This window comes from Apteryx rowi, unplaced genomic scaffold, assembly GCF_003343035.1.
Source record: "Apteryx rowi isolate R43461 unplaced genomic scaffold, aptRow1 scaffold_70, whole genome shotgun sequence".
Lineage (NCBI taxonomy): Eukaryota > Metazoa > Chordata > Aves > Apterygiformes > Apterygidae > Apteryx > Apteryx rowi.
In genome coordinates this window covers 1,483,521-1,507,471 of record NW_020450983.1, presented here as the reverse complement: position 1 = coordinate 1,507,471, position 23,951 = coordinate 1,483,521, and the positions used below count along the sequence as shown (strand labels likewise).

The 23,951-nt window shown below is 36.7% G+C and overlaps 1 protein-coding gene across 5 annotated transcripts in view; it reads left to right on the top strand.

Annotated features, from left to right (window-relative positions):
* TFDP2 (transcription factor Dp-2) overlaps nt 1-23,951 on the top strand; it is a 56,099-nt gene that overhangs the window by 17,175 nt on the left and 14,973 nt on the right. Inside the window, exons 1-8 of one of the 5 annotated variants that reach the window (XM_026087087.1) lie at nt 131-167; nt 7,956-8,059; nt 13,107-13,228; nt 15,776-15,823; nt 18,416-18,578; nt 19,173-19,319; nt 19,678-19,746; nt 21,456-21,607. In XM_026087087.1, the coding sequence (XP_025942872.1) occupies nt 8,057-8,059; nt 13,107-13,228; nt 15,776-15,823; nt 18,416-18,578; nt 19,173-19,319; nt 19,678-19,746; nt 21,456-21,607 (704 nt within the window). In that variant the 5' untranslated portion in view covers nt 131-167; nt 7,956-8,056. Of the gene's footprint in view, nt 1-130; nt 168-196; nt 303-7,955; nt 8,060-13,106; nt 13,229-15,775; nt 15,824-18,415; nt 18,579-19,172; nt 19,320-19,677; nt 19,747-21,455; nt 21,608-23,951 lie in introns of those variants that run through there. The other 4 variants (XM_026087086.1, XM_026087085.1, XM_026087084.1 and 1 more) reach the window with 4 other exon arrangements.

Sequence of the window (23,951 nt, the reverse complement as noted above, 5' to 3'; positions counted from 1 at the left end):
CTCGCAGCTCGCAGCGGCTGAGCGAGCGGGCGGGGAGATGCTCGCTCCTGCCCTCCTCGGCGCCTGGGCCGCGGCCCCGGCGGCGGGAGGGCGCGCCGCGGGCGGACGCGGCGGTGCTCTCCGCCCGCAGCGAGGACCGAGGCGGTGAACTTTGCCCGGGGCGTTAGGTGAGTCGCCGGTCCCGGAGCCGCGCCGGCGGCGAAGCGGGGCGTTGGTGTGGCGTGTTTGCAACTTGGGAGATGCTGCACAGCAGATGACGACGCCGGCGTTTTTCCGGGCGGGACCGCACTGTGTGTCGCCCGGTACGATGCTCTGCAGCCTCCGCGCCTCGCGCTGCATTGTCGTGAGGGCCGGGCATTGTCCGCGGGGCGCCCCGCGGGCGCGGCGGCACCGCTGGCGGCGGTTGGGGCGTAACGGCTGCTGCGGGGGGAGGGGCGGCGCGGCACGGCGCGGCAGGAGACCGTTAGCGGGCGCGAGCAGCGCCTTCTGCTCGGGTTCGGTTAAGAAATAGGCACTGGGAATGCCCAGGCTGCCTGCAGGTTCCTCTGTCTCCGCTTCTGAGTACATGCTTTACCGCAGTACTTTCAGTGGTTTTTAATTTTTTTATTCGAGTTTCTTAGCGTTTCATAAAAACTGGAAGGTTGGGGTCCGATCAGAATTATTACAACKATTACTACTACAATAGAAACAATAATAAAATCACACGAAATAATCATCAAGGCTTTGAGCTGGAAAACTCTTAATAAGGATTTGATTCAGGAAAAAAAAGAAACGGATGTCTCTTCTGTAACAAGGTTGTTTCAATCTCATAGCTAGTGGTAGCAGTGAAGAGGTAACCGTCTCATTTCTAAATGGAAAAAAGTCTAGTAAGGATTAACTTGTGTTTGATAGGTTGCATTTTTAATTATACTGCTTCAAAGATCTTGTTTTTATTTACTTAGCTTATTTTGAAAGTAYTTGATATACATGACCTAGAAGGAAGGGAGTATTTACAAAATTAGATCAGTTAAATAAAATATACAGAAAACTGTCTTGGGCACCAGACTAAATTTCAATAAATGACCTGAAAATTTAAAGATCACATTTGTGAGTGCCTGTCAAAAATTTATAAAAGTTGTTGAAATTATTTTTTATCTTTTCTGTGGAATATTCTTGCACATAAAAAATAAGGTAATTTCCCAGGTTAATAATTCTGTTTGCTTCCTGAACAAGATCTGTTGGCTGACTTAAAGTGTCTGTATCTGAGTAAAGTCTATGGCAATTGATCTMTTTTTGCATAAGAAAAGCGAGTTGATAGTTACTCGCTAATAGCATGTGGAGGAAAGAAGCAATGGTTTTCAACTGGTTGACTTGAATGCTATGGGAGTGACATGTTTGAATCTCATGTTAAAATACATAATACAGACTAACACAATATTTGCAGTAAATCTCTTCTTTTTTTTGTTATTATATTTTTAAATTCTATGAATTTACATGACATTTTCCATTTATTGCTGTGGAGGGGAAAGGGAGACCAACTCTAGACTACCCCAGTCTCCCAACAGGCTCCCTGAGGAAGGATCCCAGAATAGGATCAAATTGAAATCTTTGGATGGGAATTGTCTTGTAATACARCTTCATAATGAACTTAATTTCAATAAAATAAGGCTTTTCTTTAATGCAGTACCTAACTTTTACTGAGTCCTGATCCTGTAATTCAGTCCAGGGGGGACATGTTCTGTTCTGTTCTAATTGTGAGTACCACAATATATACAGGTACAAATTTGTACAGGAGTCATTTTGGAGGACTGGGGTTTTAGGATGTAAGCTTCTCAAGACACAGGACTGCTGTATGTCTATATTACTATAATAGAAGCAGTAAGACATGTCTCTATTTATTTATTTATTTATTTATACCATTTTCTGCCTTTCCTTTTGATGTACTTTTTTTGCTTGGCGTATGGTTTGATAGGCATTTCTTCTGGCAATAGTGCCAGTTTAAGTTGGTTCTGGCCACTTCACAGATGCTCTTACATTGTCCTTTGCTTTGTGCTAGAATAGCTGTGTATGTGGCTGCTTGTGTGGCTAGCAGTAGCATGTGGCTACAATGGATGTAGTTCATTGGATCAGGGAACAGATTCGGCTAGAAAATACCCCTGTCGTTTGCCCTCGCAAAAGGCAAAGACAGCAAGTTCACTGCCCAGCCATACAAGCAGCTGTGCTGGCTTGGGGGCTGGACCAAGCATTGGTGATGAGGTTGGCTAAAAATGAGTTTTAGTGGCAGTGCTGCTGAATATCTGACCAGGGCCTCAGGGGGGTTTCAGCTTGAGATCTGAAAAGCCCTGGGAGTTCATTTTGTATTTGAAGAGATCTGCTAAAATGACTAAGACAACAACATTGATTATCAATAGGCCTAGATTTGGTATTTTGAGACTCATGCAACTTATACCAGCTATAAATTTGTCTCAGATTGAACAGCAAAAGACTGAAAACTTACTGTAAGGCTGAAGTACGTTGAAATACAATCTGCTCCATTTTGTTTTTTTTTCTTTTCTACAGATATCTTTAATTTCATATATTTTTGTATATGTATATATATATATTTGCTCCTACAGACCATGGAATACTTAAAATTATGTTTGTAGCCTAGTAAGTTTGTGCAATAAGCAAATGAGGAAATATATTGGAAAATATACATGCATGTTAATATCCAGTTTTTCTGTATGCTTTATAATATTGTGTCCTGATTTCTGAGCTCAGTTAATGTTTTAGTTTAATAGAGGAGTGTGAGGAAACATCATATATGTTATTGCAAAATGCCCTAATGAACTTCAAATATTTCATAACTCAGAACCATTTTCTTTGTCATTACAAGCAGGCCAGTAGGCTATGTTATTTAAATTTTAAATGACTGTTTGTTGGTACACTCTAAGAAGTCTTCCAGGTTGTAATTAATACATGGATGTTTGTTTCAGAGCTTTGAATACTAAATACAAATCACCAAATCTTCCCTAGTGTTTYGTCTAAAAATTCAGAGACTTTTTGTTGACATACTTATTGTGTGTATTACCCCAGCTGGTTGATTTGTGCTTCCCATCAGCTATGGTTTCCTTCAAACTAGCTGTGACAGATGCTATAGATTTCCAGATTGACATTGTTTCTGATTATCTTTGCAACTAAGCTGCAGACCTGACAGACTTGCACAAAAAAAAAAATCACTAAAACCCCTTTAGCTCCATACTCTTACAGGAGTTCATGCTGTTTGTGTGAAGTCAAGGTATTTAGGATGCAGCATACAGACTTAAAATAAATCTTGTGGGATATTTAGTTACTATGTGCATGTGAACGTACATGTACATAAAGATGAATAACTTTGTTCTATGACTGACTGCTTGAAGCTAAAAATCATGTAATGGAATTATTCCTTGTGCTTGCAAATAAAAATCTTTTTCAAATGCCAGAAAGCATAATAGTTACATAGCGATTATGTTTTTCTAAATAGGAAAGAATAGCAACATTGGTTGCTCTCTGAGACAGTAACAGTGGTGACTGAGGATGGTAAAATAATTTGTCTACAAGGAAAGTGCTTTTGTTCTAAGAGAAGCATACATATGTCCACTGACAGATCCTGATTTTCAATATGCATAAGTGATGAGCATGCTCAGTTTGTGGTGTTTTCATACATCTTACAGATAAAACCTCTAACAGAAAGTTTAAGCAAGTTTCTTTCCTATGTGCTCAGTTTTCCATAGGTAAAATGGGAATAATGACACTGACTCCTTTGTACTTCAAAAGTACTGCTGGGAAATACTAAATAAGAATTGAATGTTACTGTACAAATCATCCTATTTGGATCTGTCTATCCTGACCTTTTCCATCCATGTGATAAAATTACTGTTGACTAGGAAGCTGATAGGTCCCATTGTGTTCAGCTTCTCACTGTATGTAGTGCTGTTTTTCTGTGAAACATGAATCAATATAATTTTTCAGTCCCCGTATGATGGGCATTTTTAAGAGCTGGTGTTTGTGAGGAATCTGATCTTGTTTAAAGCCTTCAGAACTACTATGTGATTTTATATATATATATAAAAAACTACCTTGGTCATATTTCACTACTTTGAGTACAGAAATCTGTTGAATATTTTTTAGATTATCTACAGAGAGTGTGACATTTACTTCCTTTCTCTATACTGTTCTATAAATAAGCCCTGAAGAGGTCATTTCAGCTAGTGCTTGCTGTTTTGTAATACTACTTTGCCTCCAAAACTTCAGAAATTACCAGCTCTTCAGCAAAAAGACATGAACTAACCTCCAAAATTTGGTGTAAAATTTGGTGTAAAATACAGCTAGTCATCTTAGCAAACAAGTGCCTGCTCTCTGTGCTGGTTCTAGTGGAAGCGGCTGTTTCCAGTTGGTGGCCAACAGCCTGGAGTTCTTAACCTGGTAGGACTGGTGGTGGCCAACTCCAGGCATGGACTCACGTCAGCGTTGGGTGGCAGTCGCATTCTGCCGAACTGGACCGCAGCGATGCGGGGCCATGGGTGGGACAGGCGATATTCTTGGAAGTTGGACTTAGCTTTGCTTACAGAAGAAATAACAGTGACCCCAATGATATAGTCTGCAAAATGTGTTTCTTCAGGTTGGGGCATCTATGTGATATATCTGGAAATGCATTAACTTTTTGTGGCAACTAAGTGAACCAATTATGTTTGCTGTGAAGGGAGATGGAAATGTGGTGTTTCTACTGCTAAATATTTGCAGCAGTTGGGGTCACATGAATACCTGGACTATGACACTATCTCTGAAAAAATAAAAACAAAGGGGAAGGAATATTTTGTTCATAATTGGTTAAACTGTGATTCCTATTTGTTCAACTGCTGGCACAGACCTAGAATGGCTGTTCTTACGATGGAAAATTTAGTCATTCTTTCTTTCTCTGGTGGATAAGAGGGGCCTCACTCATAAAAAATAGAAACTGGTCGCTTTCCATCCTATCTTTGTTTAAAAGTCTACACATTCACGTATATATCTACCTGTAAAGAAATTAAAAAGGAGAGGAAAGGGCATAGAAACATTTCTTCAAAGACTTGATCAACTTTTAATGTCATTTTGACACTTCTACTGCCAACTGAGGATTTATGGAAGGATTAAGAGATGAAATAAGATCTGTATCACTCACACGAAACTCTAGCCAGAAAGACTTTTAAACATATGTTGTATTTAAACTGCTGTCTTTTTAAAATTCAGATCAAGTAATTTGAACAACCCTGTATTTATGTAACTTGCAATGCATCAAACACACTAAAGTTGCCCTATAAATARTGGTGACCTTACATGTTTATCCAGGTAGCCTTGCAAACGAAGGCACAGTGCAGCAGTAGTTCTTAATCAGTTTTTCCGATGCYACTACAGTAAGTTGTTGGTGGTTGTGTGTATCTTTGGCCATAGGTTATTAAGCAACAGCTTTCTGTGTGTGTATTTGTGTGTTTATGTATACATAGGTATGTATTTTAAAAATTATTGCCAGTGAAAGTAGATTGTGATCTACATGCCACATGTTGAAAAAGGAACCAGCTGTGTGCACAGTGATTTATTTGGGACAGTGGGTATACATGCGTATGTTTAACTGTACACTAGCAGTGATAAATACACAGTACAGTAAATCTTACATGACCTGATCTTACACTTTGAGTTCTTGGAGGCTAGAAAGTGTTACTGAAGATGACTGTGTGATGCAGCCCAGTGAATAAGAGAACTTTGAGCTAAATGCTAAAATTTCAAAATTTTACTGTACTTTCCATGCCACCTTATAAACATGTTGTAGGCACCAGAGAAAGTAATGCATTTCTTTTCCCTCGTTAAAAAAGAGACAAGAAGAGATGGCCTGAGAGCTGATCTCAGAGGAAAAGGGGTCAAAAGTTTCAGCTGCAGCAGCAAAGAGGAAAATTCCTACAGCAATACCTGGGAAGTGACAGACAACATCAGTTGCCACAACAAAATGCAATGAGAGGGATACTAGGTTTTGATGAGAATATGCAAGCAGAACTTGGGAAATCCTAAGCTGAACTTACTGAAAAAGTAGAAAAAGGAAAAAAGTGACAAGCCAGTTTAGAGAACTATTTTGAGCTAACAATGTGAATGCAGTGTATGTAAATCATGAATTACTGTGATCTTGCTTACTCTGTCACTGCCTCAAGAAAGGTATTTCATACTAGTGTAAAGATTTACTGTGGGGTTGGTTTTGTGAGTGTGCATTTGTATAAACTTTTTTCTAGGTAAGTTAGGTGACTGAATAAATATGATAACCGATTGGGAAATAGAGGATTATTCAGTATTTTTAGCAAAGTTTTTAAGATGTTCTCAGATGCGGATCTGCCTTTTGGAAAATTAAATTAATATTTAGTAGTATTGTTACTTCAGACATCAAAGGAATTTGTACAGAACATTAGAATATCCTTGTCTCAAATTTTTAATATTTCTAATACCTACTTTTTTTTTAATAAAGGTAAGATACTGCATGTCTTTTTTTTTTTTTTACACTTTATTTCTGTGCTGTAGCTAATGAAGATTGTTGTTGTTGTTGTTAAGTATTCTTTTTGTCCCAGTTGTGTTGCTTCTGCTTGGTAGAAACAGAGAAATTATATTGTTGAATTAATGACCTCAGAGTTACGGCAGAACATAGCTATGCTAAGTGAAAAAATGACCATGGTTCAGGACCGAGTGAAAGGAGAAAAGCAGGCAGTGAAGGAGAACAACTTATATCAGCAAAGACCAGGGAACAGAAGTGTCTGCTACCACTGAGTCAGCTTGGGTCCGTCTGGGTGAAGCTGACCACTGGTGAATTCCTGTCCAAGGAGGAGGGCAGGAAGGAGGGGTGCTGACCCATCCATCGCTGTACTTTCTGAATGAACCCCTTTCCTCAGATGCCCAAGGTTTTTGTCTGCTAGAGTGCTAGAGAGCTAAGTAGCTCTTCAGGAGCTCATCCGTATGGCTCATGACGTCAGCTAGACCGTTGACTCTTTTTGGATTATGAGGCAGTAGCAGCTCTTTCTTTCATTTGATTCTGCTTCCAGACTTATCAGCGTAGTTCCCAATTTTGAACAAGGCTTTGCCTAAGAATGGGAGGAGGTATTTGATTGAACAATATTCACAGCTCTCTTGCTTTGAAACTGTCAGAGATAGGAGCTGCTGCTGCCATAATGTCCTTAGAAATAAGCGTGTTCACCACTTCAAGTAGTTTGTGCATAATAGCTTGAAAAATTGTGGACTAATGGTAGTGCTGCATGACAGTTTTCTTTACCAGCCTTTGTGAGACTTTCACAGATTGAACTGTTTCTCTTTATGAAGGTGGGATGAATTAGATCCTTTAGCAGTCTGAGATCACAAAGATGATAAACTCATGATGAAAACAGGCTGGGTTAGAGATGGAATAGCCAGCTGGCTTTATCCTGACATCCAGCTGCCTGCTCTGTTATTTTAGGCAAGTTGCAAAGGCCTCAGTTGCTCCGTTTGTACAGTGGTACCATAGGCTGGCCTTATTGAGGTTTGTCGAATACTTTAGAATAGTCAGGTGAGGAATAGTTATGGCTATAGATTTTACACAGGCATATGATTGTAAATAAGATGAATATATGAACTTGTTTCTAAACTCCTGAATTTTAACTTGTAATACTGAGGCATGGCAAGCTGTTTGCACCAATTCTTATTCAAGGGGAAGTTGTTTAYGGAAATACAATGGTAACGTAATTTTTAAGGGAAAATAATGAAGTCTTATGATTTTGTGAGGTGTCCTTGTGACATCTGCTAAAAGGTCTGGTGGCTGTTCTGTGAGGGTTATATTTGCAGCATACAGGACAAAGAAGTTAATCTGGCTCCAAAGTGTTAAAATTATGTGAGAATTCACCAAAACGTTATTCATAGGTTACTGTCCAAGGAAGTAATTTAAAACTTTGGTTTTATTGCTCTTTTTTTTTTAGGTAATATTTCAATAATTACATTACCAGTTTCCAGCACCAACTCTCCAACTAAGATTTTGCCAAAAACCTTAGGAACAATAAATGTGAATGTTGGACCCCAAATGGTAAGTTTTCAACTCTGGTAATGCTAACTTGTGTAACTAGATGCACGACTTCCTGTTTATGTAATATGGAAACATGAAAAATGAAGATGTGAACTGTGCTAGGAACTTCTAGCTTCCTGCTCCAGCTGCAAAAGCTACCGAATAGTTTAAAGTGCCCCACCTCAGTGGAAATGTAACGACGTGTAGGTACAGCGATCTTGGCATGCCAGAACTGCCAATCCCAACAAACATTTTGTGTATGACTTTAGGGCATATCTGACTTTCTGGCTTTGAATGCAAATCCATCATGTGAAAATATGCAATTTCACCAGTTGACATTTTTACCTATTACTCAAAATTGTATTAAGGAGAAAAATCTCATGAAGAATGTCGTTGATGCCCTTTCAATATTTTGAGCTATATTCTCCCCACTTAAATCTCCAGAATTGCCAAAGGCTGTGTTTCTGATATGTCCCTAGAGATTTAGCCTGTTGAAACTAACTCCTCTTAGAACTGTCTTTTCCTGCCAGTGGTAACTATATGAGAGTATATTGTTGTTTTAGAGATTTAGGATCCACTTAAGATCTTTGAGAAACGTTTTCAGTTTTCTGGTGGTCAGAGGACAAAATAGGCAGTACAGTGAACTGCTTTTGGTAACCTGATGCCTGGTTACCAAACACTTAGCCTGTGTACAAGAACCATTTGACATGTTTTATAAATACTTGTCGTGGGTCCTTTTCCCAACACAAATTATTACTGTTCTCCAGTGGCTTTTATCGCAATTGGACAGATAGTCACAAGCATTATAGCCAGACACCCTCAACCCCCCCCCCCCCCAGCTGCATTCTCCATTGTATAGTGCCCTTCATCTGAAATACTAGCCAAAGGCTGTCTACCAAAAAAATGGTGTTCCTAAAAGCTTTGGTACTGATACAAGTACTGCTATAACATGTGCAGTGTAATATTTCCCTTGAATGGTTCTACTAAAGGAAGACTTATCCTGGGAGTGCAATAAATAATTGCCAAGAACAGAAGAGAGCAGTCAGTAGCCAGTTAATGCAATTCCCACTCTTGCCACTGACTTCTCAAGGTGTTTTTGAGAAACTCACCGCTAGTTACAAGTTAGCCTGTGTTGCTGGCAGAACTGGCAAAAGCTATTGAGTGATGAATGTCTAATGGAGGCAGGACTATAGAAAATTATATTTGCTTTTTGAAAATCTGTAGAGGTTAACATTCTTAGTGTGTATTTGCAGCTCTGTATCTTCAAATTTCTGAACAGTAAATTGAACAATGGCAAATATCAGTACTGGATGCTATCTAGTTATAAATACCCTGTAGTATATTGTGAGCAGAACTACCTAAGATTAGCAGAAAGATACCAGAAAGAAAATGATGACTTTTTAGTGAGCTTACTTCTGTGAGGTTTATTAAACTCATAAGGCTGTTATAACGCTTTTCATCTAAAGTTAACTACAAAACCTCACTCTAGGCAGCTCCTCTTACAAGGTTTTTCATGTGACAGTAGGAAAAATGTAGTAAAAATGTAACTGCACTACTGCTAGCCTTGTTTGCAGCTTAAATGGGAATATAGGCCATTAAGGACATAATTAGATGAGTGTGATCAAAGCATGATTTTTGCCAGATACTTCAGTTTTTATAGTTGAAATTCTCGTTTTCTGTTCTTGATTTTTTTCCCCTCTTTTTTAACATTCATAGAGGAAACAGAATTGTGCAAAATATTCAGAATGTGGTATCTACAAAGGGAAAACACACTSTTTACTCAACTTGTACAGTATGTCGTCTTATGCTTTTTTTTTAACTACTTTAAAACCTTGTCCTACTAGTAGCTTCATAAATCTCCTATCAGCAACCAAAAGATGAACAGTGGAATGATCACAAATGTAATGCATTCATTAGAACTTTATGCAAGTTGATTTATACTTTCTTGTGCCCATGCAACTTTTTTTTCCTATATGAATGTCATATTTCTGTTTTAAAAATCATTTTGGTTATTAATACTTAGTTCTCCACTATATTAAAATGTGTATGTTAGGTTTTGCTTGCCACCATACTTTATATCAAACGTTGCTTCTTTTGCTAATGATACATTTTTCAAAATAGTGGCATTTAACATGCATTTTCTCCATAATGTTAAACATACAGTTTAAGTTTTTTGTTCAGTCAGGAATAAAACTGTCCCGTGCTAGCCTGACTTACTGCTCTACCTTGAGTAATCTATATATTGACATTAACTTTATTTTGAATAACACTACAGAAAGCTACCATCAGCTTATTCCAGTGGCTTTTTGTCATGTGAAAAGCTTGGGCAAGTTCATTTGAAGAGCTTGGCATGTGCTTGTTAACACATGGTTTACAATGTGGTTTCCAAGAGGCGTCCTTAACTGGTGTTTGTTGCAGTTGCATTAGATTGAGTTAACACAGTAAATCTTGTTGAAGACTGAAAGTTTGTAGTTTGAATTCATGTTAGGCATGAGAGGTTTGCCTTGACCATCTTATGTGTGAGAACTGCTACTGTCCCTGTGCGTGTACTACAATTTAACATCATTCTGCAATGTTAGCTAAGAACGGTAAGCAGTGCCTTTCTTGGTTGTGAACAAGTTCTCTGATGCGATGTAGGTGCAGCTTCTCGTTGCCTCTCCTGCTGTGGTAGACACAGACTGGGAGCTGAGGCAGGGCATCTCAGGTAATAGTGAGAGTCTCTGTGAGTGAATTTAACAGCATAGTATTATTGATAAAATAGTACTGCATCCTACAGATGTTCTTTTATTTTGCTGAATTAGGGCATGAGATTTTTTCATGTTTTATCTTATGCAGTGAATTTATGTGATTATTTTAGGTACACTGGAAAATTTCTGGCTGTCAGAAATGGAATTAGTCTGCTGAAAATACCCAATGTGTACCATTTTTTATGAAAATAAACATTGCATTCTATATAAACTTAAAAGTTACACTGAAATAATGCTGTGTTTTTTATACCTGTGATGTCTGTGTCCTTGCATCCAGGAATTTGCAGCTTTGTTAATGAGCTATAGAAAGGTGGATTCTGTGCTTGTACCTGTCTGAGTACTGTCTGTAACTGCCAGGCCAAGCAAGGTGTTAAACAAAGTGCATGGCTGCCTTGCTTGTAAAAGGGACCCTTGGAAGGGTATGCTCTTATTTTCCATTTCCACTAGATGGCACTAAAGTATAGAACGATAGAGGCATTTTGGTCTTCAAAATATTCCAATTCAACATGATTTTGCAACCTCAATTTATTATACTGGTCATCACAAGAAAGTTAAGAGATTACAGATAATGCAAATGTATCATAAGAGGTTTTTTGTGATTTAAATGAAAACTGCACTTACTTTGCTCAGTAGAGGAATGTGAAACGTTAGGGAATGTGGTGAAATACATTTCAGTATGCAAAATGTTTAAAATCCTTTCTCTCTGGCATGTGTCAGCCACATGCTGGCAAAGCCATATGCTTACTGAAAATAAATCTTATTTATAGTATTGCAAGAAATTAATATAAGAAGTTACTGGATTGGATTAATGTTTAATTGAAATATTGTATTACTGATTCTTGCATACATGCTGGTGTTATAGCAGTGCTGAACTTAAGCAAGCTTTTCAAAATTAACTGTTCTACCACAAAATGTTTCTGATTTTAAGCCAATGTAGCCATAAGTTGATAAGGGTTGATACCTTTCCTGTGCTTCCATACAGCGTGAAAATGTGACCAGCTTGGAGATCTGTTCTCTAATTGGAGATCTGCTGTTCTCTAAACAGCAAATATCTAACCTGTACCTGTGTTTTGTGTTTCCTGTTTTTTTTTCTGTTTTTACTTGTCTCTCTCTGTTAGGCTGTCTATTTGCAAAATCAGATAAGTTGGTTTCTTCAGAAAAAGAAATATAAATGTAATCACAGTGTAGCATTGGGAGGGTGTAAAGTAATGTTCAGTGAGCTAAGGAAACTGGAAATCCTTCAGATAGATACCATGCTTTGTAATTGTTTAAACAAATATCTATGAAACAAAATATCTGCCATATACCCATATTATATGGGTATTGGATATGGTAAGTAGTAAAGGAAAGATGAAAAGTTTAATAGAGTTGGTACTCAAAATGTAACTAATATATAAAGTAAAATAAAATAAAAAATAAGCTGAGTGTAAAGCTTTCTCCAGGAAGCTATGAATTTTACCATATTGACACAAAGAACTTGTAGTTTATATTTTATTTTATTTAAAGATTAACTAATTAATACAGTTTCATTTGTACGTACTCTCTGAATTCTCCTGGCGACCTACTTTAAGGAATGAACTAAGATGTGACTTAAAAGTTGAGACCAAGAGTTTTAGTGTTATCAACCATTTGAATAGAGTTCCACCAGCTTTGAATAAAGGCATTTTAAATAAAAGCAAGCCATGCAAACAATGCACATTCACAATAGATGCCGGTCACTTTGGTCTGCCTCGCTCTTTCAGCTAAACCCAGCAGGTTGCTTTATTTAACATAGATGAGACATCATAATTTTAAAGTATAGCCTTTCCATTTAATTTCATAGCTGCAGTGTCAATTTATTAGCTTGCAGAAATGCCTTGAACTCTTGTAAATGGTAGAAACCGCAGGGAATACTTTACTTGGAGCTCAGATTATCTTTGATACCAAAGAAAGGCAATTATAAGACACGCATCCTTTGGAAATAAAGCTTTATTAATTCCAGTGAGTAAGAAATCACCTACATGTATTCTGGAAGAAACAATTAAATACAGGTAGGTACAGATCCTGCCCTTTGTGCCTAGTAATTATTTAAATTTGTCTAGCTCTGGTTTATATGAATAATACAGTAATAAGATACAGTTAGGAAAAAACTTTAACCTGACAACATTGTAATTATTGTCATATATGAAGATTTTCTAATGACACCTCTTCAGTATATTTGACTGCAGTTTGCATGTGGTGCAGAAATGTTTTTTTTCTTAGAACCATGATTAGTATGAATTTTGGTTGTGTTAGCCTCTGTTTTCTTAAAAGATTTTTTTTTCCCCCCCCAAAATTCATAGATCATAAGCACATCACAAAGACTGACCAATTCAGGGAGCGTTCTGATTGGGAGTCCCTATAATCCAGCTCCAACAATGGTCACACAGACACACATAACAGAAGCTACTGGCTGGGTTCCAGGGTAAGGAGTTTGTTTTATTTAAAGATGTTTGCAGATCTGTTCCTTTTTTCCCTTTGTTTGTACTCTTATATCTATATGTTGGCTTACGGTTTCTAGTTCTTGCGCAATTAAAAGGAGTATAGTCTTAGCGCATTCTGCACTTTTGATGTCTGGAACGTGTGAACACAGAGTTACATGCCCCAGTCACTTCACTGTCTGTTTTAATTTTGTTTTATGGCAGTGTCTATTCCTGTGTGGTCATGGAGAGGCACAAATTGATGAACCTTTACTTTTTTCATAAATTAATGACATATGCAAGTAGCTTTGTTATAGAGCATGTCAGTGGGTGCCAACAGGGGGAGAGGTGTCAAACATGCTTCAGGAAGCATTTAAGAATAAAGCTTTAATGGCAAATTTTGTATGTAATCATCAGTGGTGTGTTTTTATTACTATTTTACAGTATCACAGAGTTTTCATGGGGTTCTGAAATACTTAAGAGTAATGTGACTATCTTTAACTCTTCTAAGGAAATCTGGTCTTTACAATATTTCCCGATTTTTTTAAATTCCAGTACTACTGAACTTACCTATCTCAGACAGATATAATGCTGTGCTTCTGAAAATTAAAAAGTAGTTTCCACATCTAGGTCATTTTCTAATCGGTGATGAATGTCAGTAGTACCTTTCCAGCTTTACAGGTAGGAAAATGGAGCATCTAGGAAATGGTAGAAATGTGAGCATAATGTTTGTACTTTGATTTTCTTCACCCTATGCTTTAAGCAAGGTCTGTTATGTACTTTACTTCAAAGTTGCTATTCCCACCCCAGAGAATAAGTCTGTAAACTGCATGTCCAGTTAAGCAGTATTTAAGTTTGATTTCCTTTGGAAAAGGGAGCTTATGTGAATGTGTGTTTACCTCTGCAAATAATAGGTTTTGAATCCTCTTTGTTTTGATTTTATGTGACGAAGGAGTTGTCAAAGATGACTTTGTGAATTGTGACGGGAAGTTCTGTCAGTACCTTGATGAGGGAAAAGCTGTAGTGTCTGTTCACAGCTTGCAAAACCAGAGAATCAACTTCTATTAACTTTCCTGAGCTTCACCCAAACCCAGTGGTGTAGATTATTAGACAAACTATTTCCAGTGCATCCACCACCACCACCAAGGACAAATACCTTCCTTCTGTTCAGATAGTGTCAAAATCTAGACACGGTACTTCCAGTGAGCCTAACTGTTGTTTATCCCATGAAAATCAGCAGGATGTTCTCCAGACACACTGGATGATCATTATTAATCCCCACAGAACTCCATAATATTAATCATATTTTCATCTGAAGAACCAAGGAGGGAAGGTTCTGTGATAGTGTCTAACTTACGAGCCCTTAATGAAGAAAGTGCCAGAGAAATTACAGGTCCAGACTCCTTGTCGTCCCATTGTTTACTCCACTACAGATTCCAAATTGTTTCCATAGTTAAATGAGACAAGATCATATTCATTGTCAGGGCTCCATTACAGAGGCAGTCTGGCTTGCAGCTGTCCCCTCACTGCCCTTCCCGTTCCCCAAGGACAAAAGCAAATGTCGCAGCCCCCAGCTCTGCTCCACTCATACCCCAAGCTTCCGCAGTGTGACGGTAAGTACCATGGACAGGGATTGCCAAAATGAAAAATGGCAATTTTGCTACAGAGGAAGAGATCCACTGGCAGGATTTCTCAAATTGAGAATGGTTCTGAATTGCACAGCCCAATATACGCTGGCTTTCGTGGCACAGATCTTCAAATCCAGTATTTTTTTCAACTCCCCTTTGCAACACTGCTTTTTAGCTATGTAAATATGTGCTGTGGGCCCTATTTTTGAATTTGCAGGGCAAAAAGGTGAAGTAATTTATTGGCATTTGTCAAGCACCGTGCATTGTAATCAGCTGCAAGAGTAAAAGATAAGTTTGGAATGCAACTTCTGATATCTGTTTGCTGTAGCTAATAAACAGACTTAGAACTGTAACAAAACTGGCAATAATTGGTGGCTGTCACCCCTACACAAAATTCATGTCAGCTTCCTCAGAGTAAATCTCTTGTATGCTGCTATGCAAACCAAAATGTTTAATATCATGTAGGACATATCTTACATGGTGTATGAAGGCGCTTTCTTCCATGTGGGAGAATTTTAAATTGGGATTTCTGAAGGAGTCCAGCTTCTCTTTTGATGCGATTTGGTTGTCTAGCTCACTGCAGCACTTGCTATAGTCCCTGCTGAAGTGAACTCTCTAAAATCACATGGACAAATCGTGGCAGAACTAGAACTTTCTTATAGTATTAGATAGTTTCCTATAGTATTACGATATAGTACAGAACTTTCCTAATAGTATTACCTAACTGTCTGGCAGTAAGCTCAGGCACCTCATAAATCATAACCTCTTTTTCTCAAATTCTGTCAAACTGTATGTGTGCGCTATTTTCCTCTTTCAGTAAGCATTTAACAGCAAATATTAATACTTAGCTAACCACCAAATGCATGGATTTTGTTGGTATAAATATAAAATACTAGTTTCATATAAGTTTTAATTATCTTCCAGGGACAGAAAACGGACTCGAGAATTTATAGAATCTGATTTTTCAGAAAGGTGAGTATTACTGAACATGTGTGATGTATACAGTCGGTCATACCTGGTTTGCTTCTCCACATCTGCCCTTCAGAAAGAAGGGTGTCCAGTTCCCACTTTCAGCAGTTTTCACTCTTCTATAATGAAAGCTATGTTGTATGTTATTCCATGTAGTTATTATTCATTACTTATTTGCTTTATTGCTTCATGGTAAATACATTTACAGACAAAACTGGAGTCGTGAAAAACAACCAGAACACATTTTCAGAAACAGGATTGTTCTAGTTTTTCAATGTGACAGATACTGGTAACCAGATAATCTTTTTCCTTTGCTTCCAGAACTACTTTGAATCCATTCAGGGTATTTTAATTTGTTTACCTACCAGAGATCATTCAAACTGATTAATTGCATAGGGGTTAGACTTTTTAAAAAATCTGCTGCTATTCTTTTCCACTCTTCTTTTTCTTCTGTCCTTTTTTCCAGTGTTCTCTTTTTCTTAGATAAATTTGAAATTTTCAAAAGCATTCTTATATTTTAATGTTTTTTAGCTTGTTACTGTTGACAGTACTAAGCTTTTCGCTTGCCTTTTGATGCACTTTTGCAACTCCCTTTAATATTAATGTGAACTCAAACCTGCATAAACAAGGGAGAACTTGATATTTTCTATTTCTGCAAAATTATAGGTCTCTGAAACATACAATCAAACCACTTCTGTAATTAAAAAAAAAAAAAAAAGTTTCAACTGAGCATTTTAAATGCCTCTGCTGAAACATAATGCCAAATTTTTATTTGTTCAGAAATGCTAAGGAGAATGGTGATTTGTTATGTAACGTAACTCATGCATTAGGCTTATGGTATTTTTGCTTCTAAGTTCCCATATTACTGTTATTGTCAGGACTCAAACATTATTTTTCAGTCAGTCTCACTTGTTCTAGCAGATTTTTAGGAACTGACTGGCTTTTGCCATGTTGTTAACATAATCCCTCTGTAGAATGCGTAATTAAAAAGGAAATGGGAGGATATCAAATGAAAATATATTAAATCTTAACAAGGATTTTGAATTATTTAGTTAAAAATAATTCTCCAGTGAAAACTATTCTTTCTAGAGGTAATTCACTTCTTAACTCTGTTCATTTAGTTTTATGAATGTCTGTTAGGCCTTTTTGTCAAGTGGCAAGACTAGAAAAACAGATGTTCTGTTTTTCCTATTTGTGTACTCTGCAGTAAATTTGAAGCAATAGGGCAGATGACTCTTAGTGTCATAGTAAATAAATATGTTATATCAGGCATTGAGGGCTTTTTTTAATTTATGTAGTATTAGCTGTCATATCAACATTTCAGTAATTTAAAACGCCCCTTACACACACCTTCAAACATACTTCTGTTTGAACTGGAAGCTAACATTGTTTTACTAGGCCCAGATAATCCTGTTTTGTTGTTCAGGCTTTGTGAACATGATCTTGAGAAGATTTTTCTTCCAGGCACTTTAATATTTTCCTTATTTTATACTGATAATTTTTGATTATGTTAATTTGTAGAATCTAAAACAATTGATTAGATATCTGTTTATATGCTACTATTTATAGCCGTTTCTTCCCATTTTATAACAAAATAACTCCTGTAAGAGTGTAAAACTAACAAAAAATTCATATAGAATGAAAACATCCCCCCAAAATTACAGTCACCTGAAAATCAAATGGACTTTGTAGAGTATAGCTTTCTCAGATTAAAAAAATATAGTGAAAAGAAACTGGATTTCTAAAAATTTCTACTGCTAAAACAGAGAGCTGAGTGTCTGCAGCATCTGGTTCAGCTGGAGAATGTTCTGTTAGTAATGGGGGGAAGAAGTGCATGCTGGATTTTAAATAATTTAAGAATCTGTGCTATCTGACTGTAGTAAGTATTGCATGGTGTAGCTATACCTCAATTACGAGACCACTTCATATGCCAGTTTGTGTGATGAAACCCAGTTGATCATATATTTTTCATTACCATAATCTAAGCTCTTGCTTTTTGGAGGGAGAAGAATGAGCAGAAAATAACCCTGCCAGTCATGAATTTGGCACCACAGAACTCATGAACATGTACTTACTTTCTAAAAAGAGATTCTTGTATGTCAATCTGAACTGTGATAGCACAGATAYTAAACATAAGTCATTAGGAGAATTAATTAAGGTGGCTTCTGCTGTATCATAAATAGTGATATCTGAGTCTTTGTTTTAAGCACAAACATGACAATTGTCTCTAAATCTGGTTTCCAGGCACATAAGAACCCTGTGAGATTTTCCCATTTTTTTTAGGGGTTCTTTTGTGTAAGTACCTGGAGATGAATTACAAATCCATTTTTTTAGCATCTACCCAGCAGAATGTGTCCAAAGACTGATACTGTAGAAACTGCAGAGAAAGGGGAGGAGGCCCTAGTGCACTCTTTCTGCCAACCTGTAAGAAAAAAGAAACTGATTCAAAGTAAAGCAAAATACAAATTTTATTATTTAAGTAATGCATAATATGGCAGTCCTGATTTCTGTTGCAAAAGTTAGACCCTTCTGCTGTATATCAAAATAAGCTTACTAAAAATCAATATATTAAAATAATTACTTTTCTCTTTACAGTAAGAGAAGCAAAAAAGGAGATAAAAATGGGAAAGGGCTGAGGCATTTTTCAATGAAAGTATGTGAAAAAGTCCAACGTAAAGGAACAACTTCATACAATGAAGTTGCTGATGAGCTGGTATCAGAATTCACAAATTCTAACAGCCACCTAGCTACAGATTCGGTAAGCAAATATGTAGTGAAGTTTGTTTCATATCATTACAAAATTGGCTGATTTATCATGGAATTCTGTCCCTTTCTGTTTCTGCACTGTCCTGCTACACTCCATATTTTTCTTCACTTAGCTATGTCCCAGATATTAAGACTGTGTTTGTGTAAAAAAATATATATTTTACATATATATATAGCTATATATATAAAATATGTAAAATTTTAAGATGTAGAATTAACATAATTGAACTCCCTCTAAATTATAAATAAAATAGAGAAGTCTGCCAAAAAATTCACTTTAAAAAAATACAACTCATCATATCTACCATATGTGGTCCAGACACTCTTTTCAACCGTAACAGAGTTGCCACAATGGGAATTGTTGCAAGGTGGCTTCAGGCGGGCCTCAGGCTTTCATTTGCAAACAAACATGCTTATGTGGTATCCAAAAACTATTATTAATGAAGGTATAGGTTTTAGTACCACTCTGACTTAAATTGCCATTTTGTCTTTATATGTTTTACTCATCTATGAAGGAAGGGTTCAGTCTTTTTAACTTCTTTTTTTGAGTGCTTTTGTTGTAATTAATACTGCATTGCTTTCTTAGCAGGCTTATGATCAGAAAAATATTAGACGGAGAGTTTATGATGCCCTTAATGTGCTGATGGCAATGAACATAATTTCAAAGGAGAAAAAGGAAATCCGATGGATTGGCCTTCCTACAAACTCAGCTCAGGAATGTCAGAATCTAGAGGTAAAGTGAGGTAGTTGGGAAATTCTATATAGTTGACGGGTTGTGATAATCGAACTATTCTAGAAGAGTTTTTTTCCACAGTGTAAACCTGATTTTTATATTCATAATGTGCAGGTATCAGAATCACTTTTGATATTTCAATAAACTGAAATGTTATGCTTATATATTATTCTTTTATTCTCTTATGTATTATTCGGTTTTATTTAGCATACAATCACCACCATTTACAAAGGGAAAGAATAGATTTTGGTAACGGTGCTAGCATACTGGTAGCTTTAAAATCTGTTCAGTTTGGCACAATGAAACAAACTGGGTAAATTCAGTAATTATATTGGTGCATTTACATTTCTATTTTAAGATAGAGAAACAGAGGCGGATTGAACGGATAAAACAAAAGAGAGCCCAGTTACAAGAACTGCTGTTGCAGGTATGTTTAACTGTATTTTTCTTATTTCTCTCTATACATATAGATACATAGATAACATATACAAAATGAAATTATCAAGTAAGAATCCAAAATGTTAGAACTTCTAAAGTTCCTTCTTGACTTACTTAACAACTATGATATACTGGGGAGAAAAAGTTTTAGAGGTGTCCTTTCTGATGTCTGGTATGGGGACCTCTTACCTGCACTTCACTTTTTGGTTCATTTTTTACCTATTGTAAAACAGCTTATTAATTATATTGACTTACCATAACCCTTTATAAATGTTCTCTGAGGCTTCATCATTATCTACAGTAGGGAGAATGGGAACAGCTCCAAGTGCTCTAGTGCACTTCTCTGACTAGTTCCTGTTAGAAATTTTCTCTTTTATTCCAAGCAAAAAAAAAATCTACGGCTGAACTTCAATAAACATGTACTAAGTCGTTTTGGGGAGGACAGACATTTCTGTCTCCTAAGAATGAAAGGCTGACAAATCCAGCTCTTTTACATTCTGATATGCACCTAGGAAGACTTTGAGACTATTTGAATTTTGGCTTAAATTGCAGAAATATCATATTTCAAATGTACCTCTGTTTATAAAGCGACATTTTATAAATACAGTTATGAACATTCTTAAATGTTTTGGCCTGTGAACTTTCAGTAATTTAAATACAATCAAAGTTTTGTATGAAGTTACTGCCAGTAAGGCTAAGGGGGGGGGGGTTGTTTTGTGTCGTTTTTTGCTATGGTACAAATGTAATGATACAATTCTAATCTACTTAGATACACACTGGAACTTTAAATATATGATGCTTCTCCTTTTTTCATCATCAGAAATAGTTTTTCTATGTAGAAGGGTACAATTCTAATTCCATCTGACCTAATAAATAAATCAGCAGCTTCTCTAAGAGCAACATGAAATTATGCTGGCAAGTCAGGCCCTCAAATACCTGGTGTGAAAATGACTGATTTGCACTTTCTTACTATCTACAACTGTCATTATATCCTTAATTGTGTTCACTGTCAAATGGTTTATCAGTTCTTCTGGGTTTTGTCTGTCTATCTTCCCCTTAAATGGAATAAATAATGCCTCAGTGTGGGCAAGCACACTGACTTGCTTCCAATCCTAAAATAACATTTCCTAAAAATACATGTTTTCATATATACACACACAGATATATGGACCTAAGAATCCAATAGAGAAGAGATGGTGTCATAAATGGCACCTGTGTAAAACTTTAAGGGGAGGATTTCAAAACTAACTAGCTGGAGAAAAGGGGGAGTGGATGGGAASGGGAAGAGGATATGGATCAGGAATGCCATAATTCCCATTAACTTTTAAGTGTAACTAGCTCCTAGTCTGAGGTAAATATGCATATAAACTAACAGAGAGGATGTCCAACTCCCTTTTCAATAGGAGCGGGGAGGCATTCTCTGCCAAACCTTATTGCACCATTCTTGTTTCATCTCCAGGGATTGCGAGGGGGGCATACGCATTAAGATATGCATGAAAAAATAGAGTTCAACTTCTGTTGTTCCTGGCCAGCTTCACTAATAATAGTGCAAAGGGGAAGTCAGGCCAGACTTATTTTTGACAGAAAATTACTGGAGGTATTGATATTTGGCAAATAAGAGCTATTAAGTCCCAATTCCTGGAAATGTCGATGTCTTCATTTTAATGTCAATGATTGCTTTTTCTTTCTTTCTTACAGCAAATAGCATTCAAAAACTTGGTACAACGAAATCAGCAAAATGAACAGCAAAATCAAGGCCCTCCAGCTTTGAACTCTACAATACAGCTGCCTTTCTTAATAGTCAACACTAGCAAAAGAACTGTTATAGACTGCAGCATATCAAGCGATAAGTGAGTGTGTTGTGGAATCAAACTTTAGAATATTATTTTCTTTGTGGACCGAAATTTTTCTTTGAACTTTTTTTTTTTTTAAGTTTACTAAAATTAATTGTGCATTTAAGTTTTTCTTTATTTCTTATCTATAATGCAGCCACATAACCATTAGTCAAAACAGGCTGACTTTTACTGTTGTAAAAGGCATTTCCAAATGACATTTCAAGGAGCCTTCACTGCACAGGAGACAGCAAATTGCATTAAATTATATACTAGGACAGCAAGCACTAGCTTTTCATATAGTCACATGCTGGTGCTTCTGAATTCTTGCTTCTACAATAGCATAAATCTATTTAGTCAGAAATACAAGGTGATCCATGTAACACAAAAGTAACTTCCTAGAGGTAATAATAACAGCTTTGAAAGAAATGGTTGACATCTTTCAATAACAAAAGGTTTGTACCTAGCTCTTCAAAGAAAAAAAGGAAGGAAGTGATGAAGAAGTTTGAAACATTTCCAGTGTAAGCATTTGTATTGTTGCTATAGTTCCACTCTTTTCTGTTAATCTGAAAACCTTCCGCTTACATATTTCTGGGTGCTTATGTTCTCCATCCTGTGAAAGGATGACTGAAAGTATGGGGTATTATGTTAACTGTTGATCAGCTTCTGACCAGTTTATTAGCTGAAAATAACTTTGTTTCAGGTATTATAGGTTACAGATTTCATTCTGTAGTATACAAATCCTGTATTGAACTTCAAAGCGAATTTAGATGCAGCAAAAATAGACGGTCCCTAATTACTGAAATGCCAGCATGCAAAAAGCAATGCCTAGTAGGAGCAGAATTGCTGTAGAATACATTTAACTGAAACCCAGTATATTCTGTGACAAAACTTTTGGAATAATCCCACCAGCACTCCAACTCAACAAGTTGGGAATTTTGAGATCAGTATTGATTTAACTTAACTATACCCTTATTCTATAGATAAGCTATACAGTTCTCACTGCACTTTTTTAAAACGCTGTTCTGTATATAGGTTTTAAGTCATTAACAAGTTAAACAATTTCATATTGAAGCTTCAGAACTGCTGCTTTGAATTTGTCAGTGATGAAACTAAAACTTTGGCTATCTAGAGAGGTACAGCACATGCATCTACAATCGCAAACTCTAAGAAAATACTACTACTAAAAATGAGCAGACTGAAATAATTTAAATTGTTGATATTTTGGTTTATATAACTGTGTTTCAATATTAACATCACCCTGAGATCATGAAGTGTGCAATCCAAATTAAACACACTTTCCACTGTGATTATTATTTGTGTAACTGATTAGTGGCAGCAGCAGTGCGTAGATGAACGGTGCCAGCAACTGCTAATACTTAAACCACTGTTATATTGATCTGCTGAATAAGGCAGTTGTCAAAGTGGTTACTCAGTTTGGAGAATTCCAGTGCTCCAATTTCTTGGAGCATTTGCCAAACTATTTTGCCCTGCTCAACACCACTGCTGGCAAACTTGGTTGTTTTCCTTTCCTTCTCCCAAACAACATTTATATAAACTATTGGTTGGTCTGTATTTCTGATGCACCAGTAGGTGATGTTAAAAAGTTCAGCAAACAGATGACCCAGTATAACATCACAGTGTTAGTCAAAATCAGATTTACAGAGGATCTCCCAAAGAAAATCACTGCTTGGGAAAATATAATACATAGGGGGAATTACCTACATCTAGCCAAAACAGAATGAAATTTCTGGCATGTAAGATGAAGAGTTTATTGGACAATTTTTACTTAGAATTTGAGAATGCAGACATGCCACACAGCACACTGGGAATGACATTTCTGAAGCTGCAGTAGACAAAAACAGAGTCTTCAGATAAAAAGAATAGAAGTCAGAAGTCATGTTGAAAAGACAAAGCATCTGAAAAAGTCAGTCAAATACAGCATACAAATGCTAGAAGTCTTAAAAGGAGAGAGACGTAGAAACCAGAATACCTAGTTTTAAAGTAGGTAAGTTCAGAAAGGAAGATATATAAATAAAAGGGTAAAAACACATGCGTGCATCAAGGGTTCCGTTTGAGTTTCAAAAGAAATGCAGAGCTCAGACTTTTTAATAATAATAATAATATTAAAATCCCAAGAAAAAGTTCAGCACAGCTAACAACAGCATAGAAAGCAGGACATTAAAAGAAGGACAACAGCTTTCCAAAAGCTAAGTTATATCCAAATAGGGAAAAGAACAACATATAACAAGCTATAACATAATAAAGCAGTTGAAGCACTTCTTAAACCTTTCTTCAGTACAGAAACAGGAAGCTTATAAGGAGCTTATAGGGCCTATACATTATCAAGCTGTATAAGGGA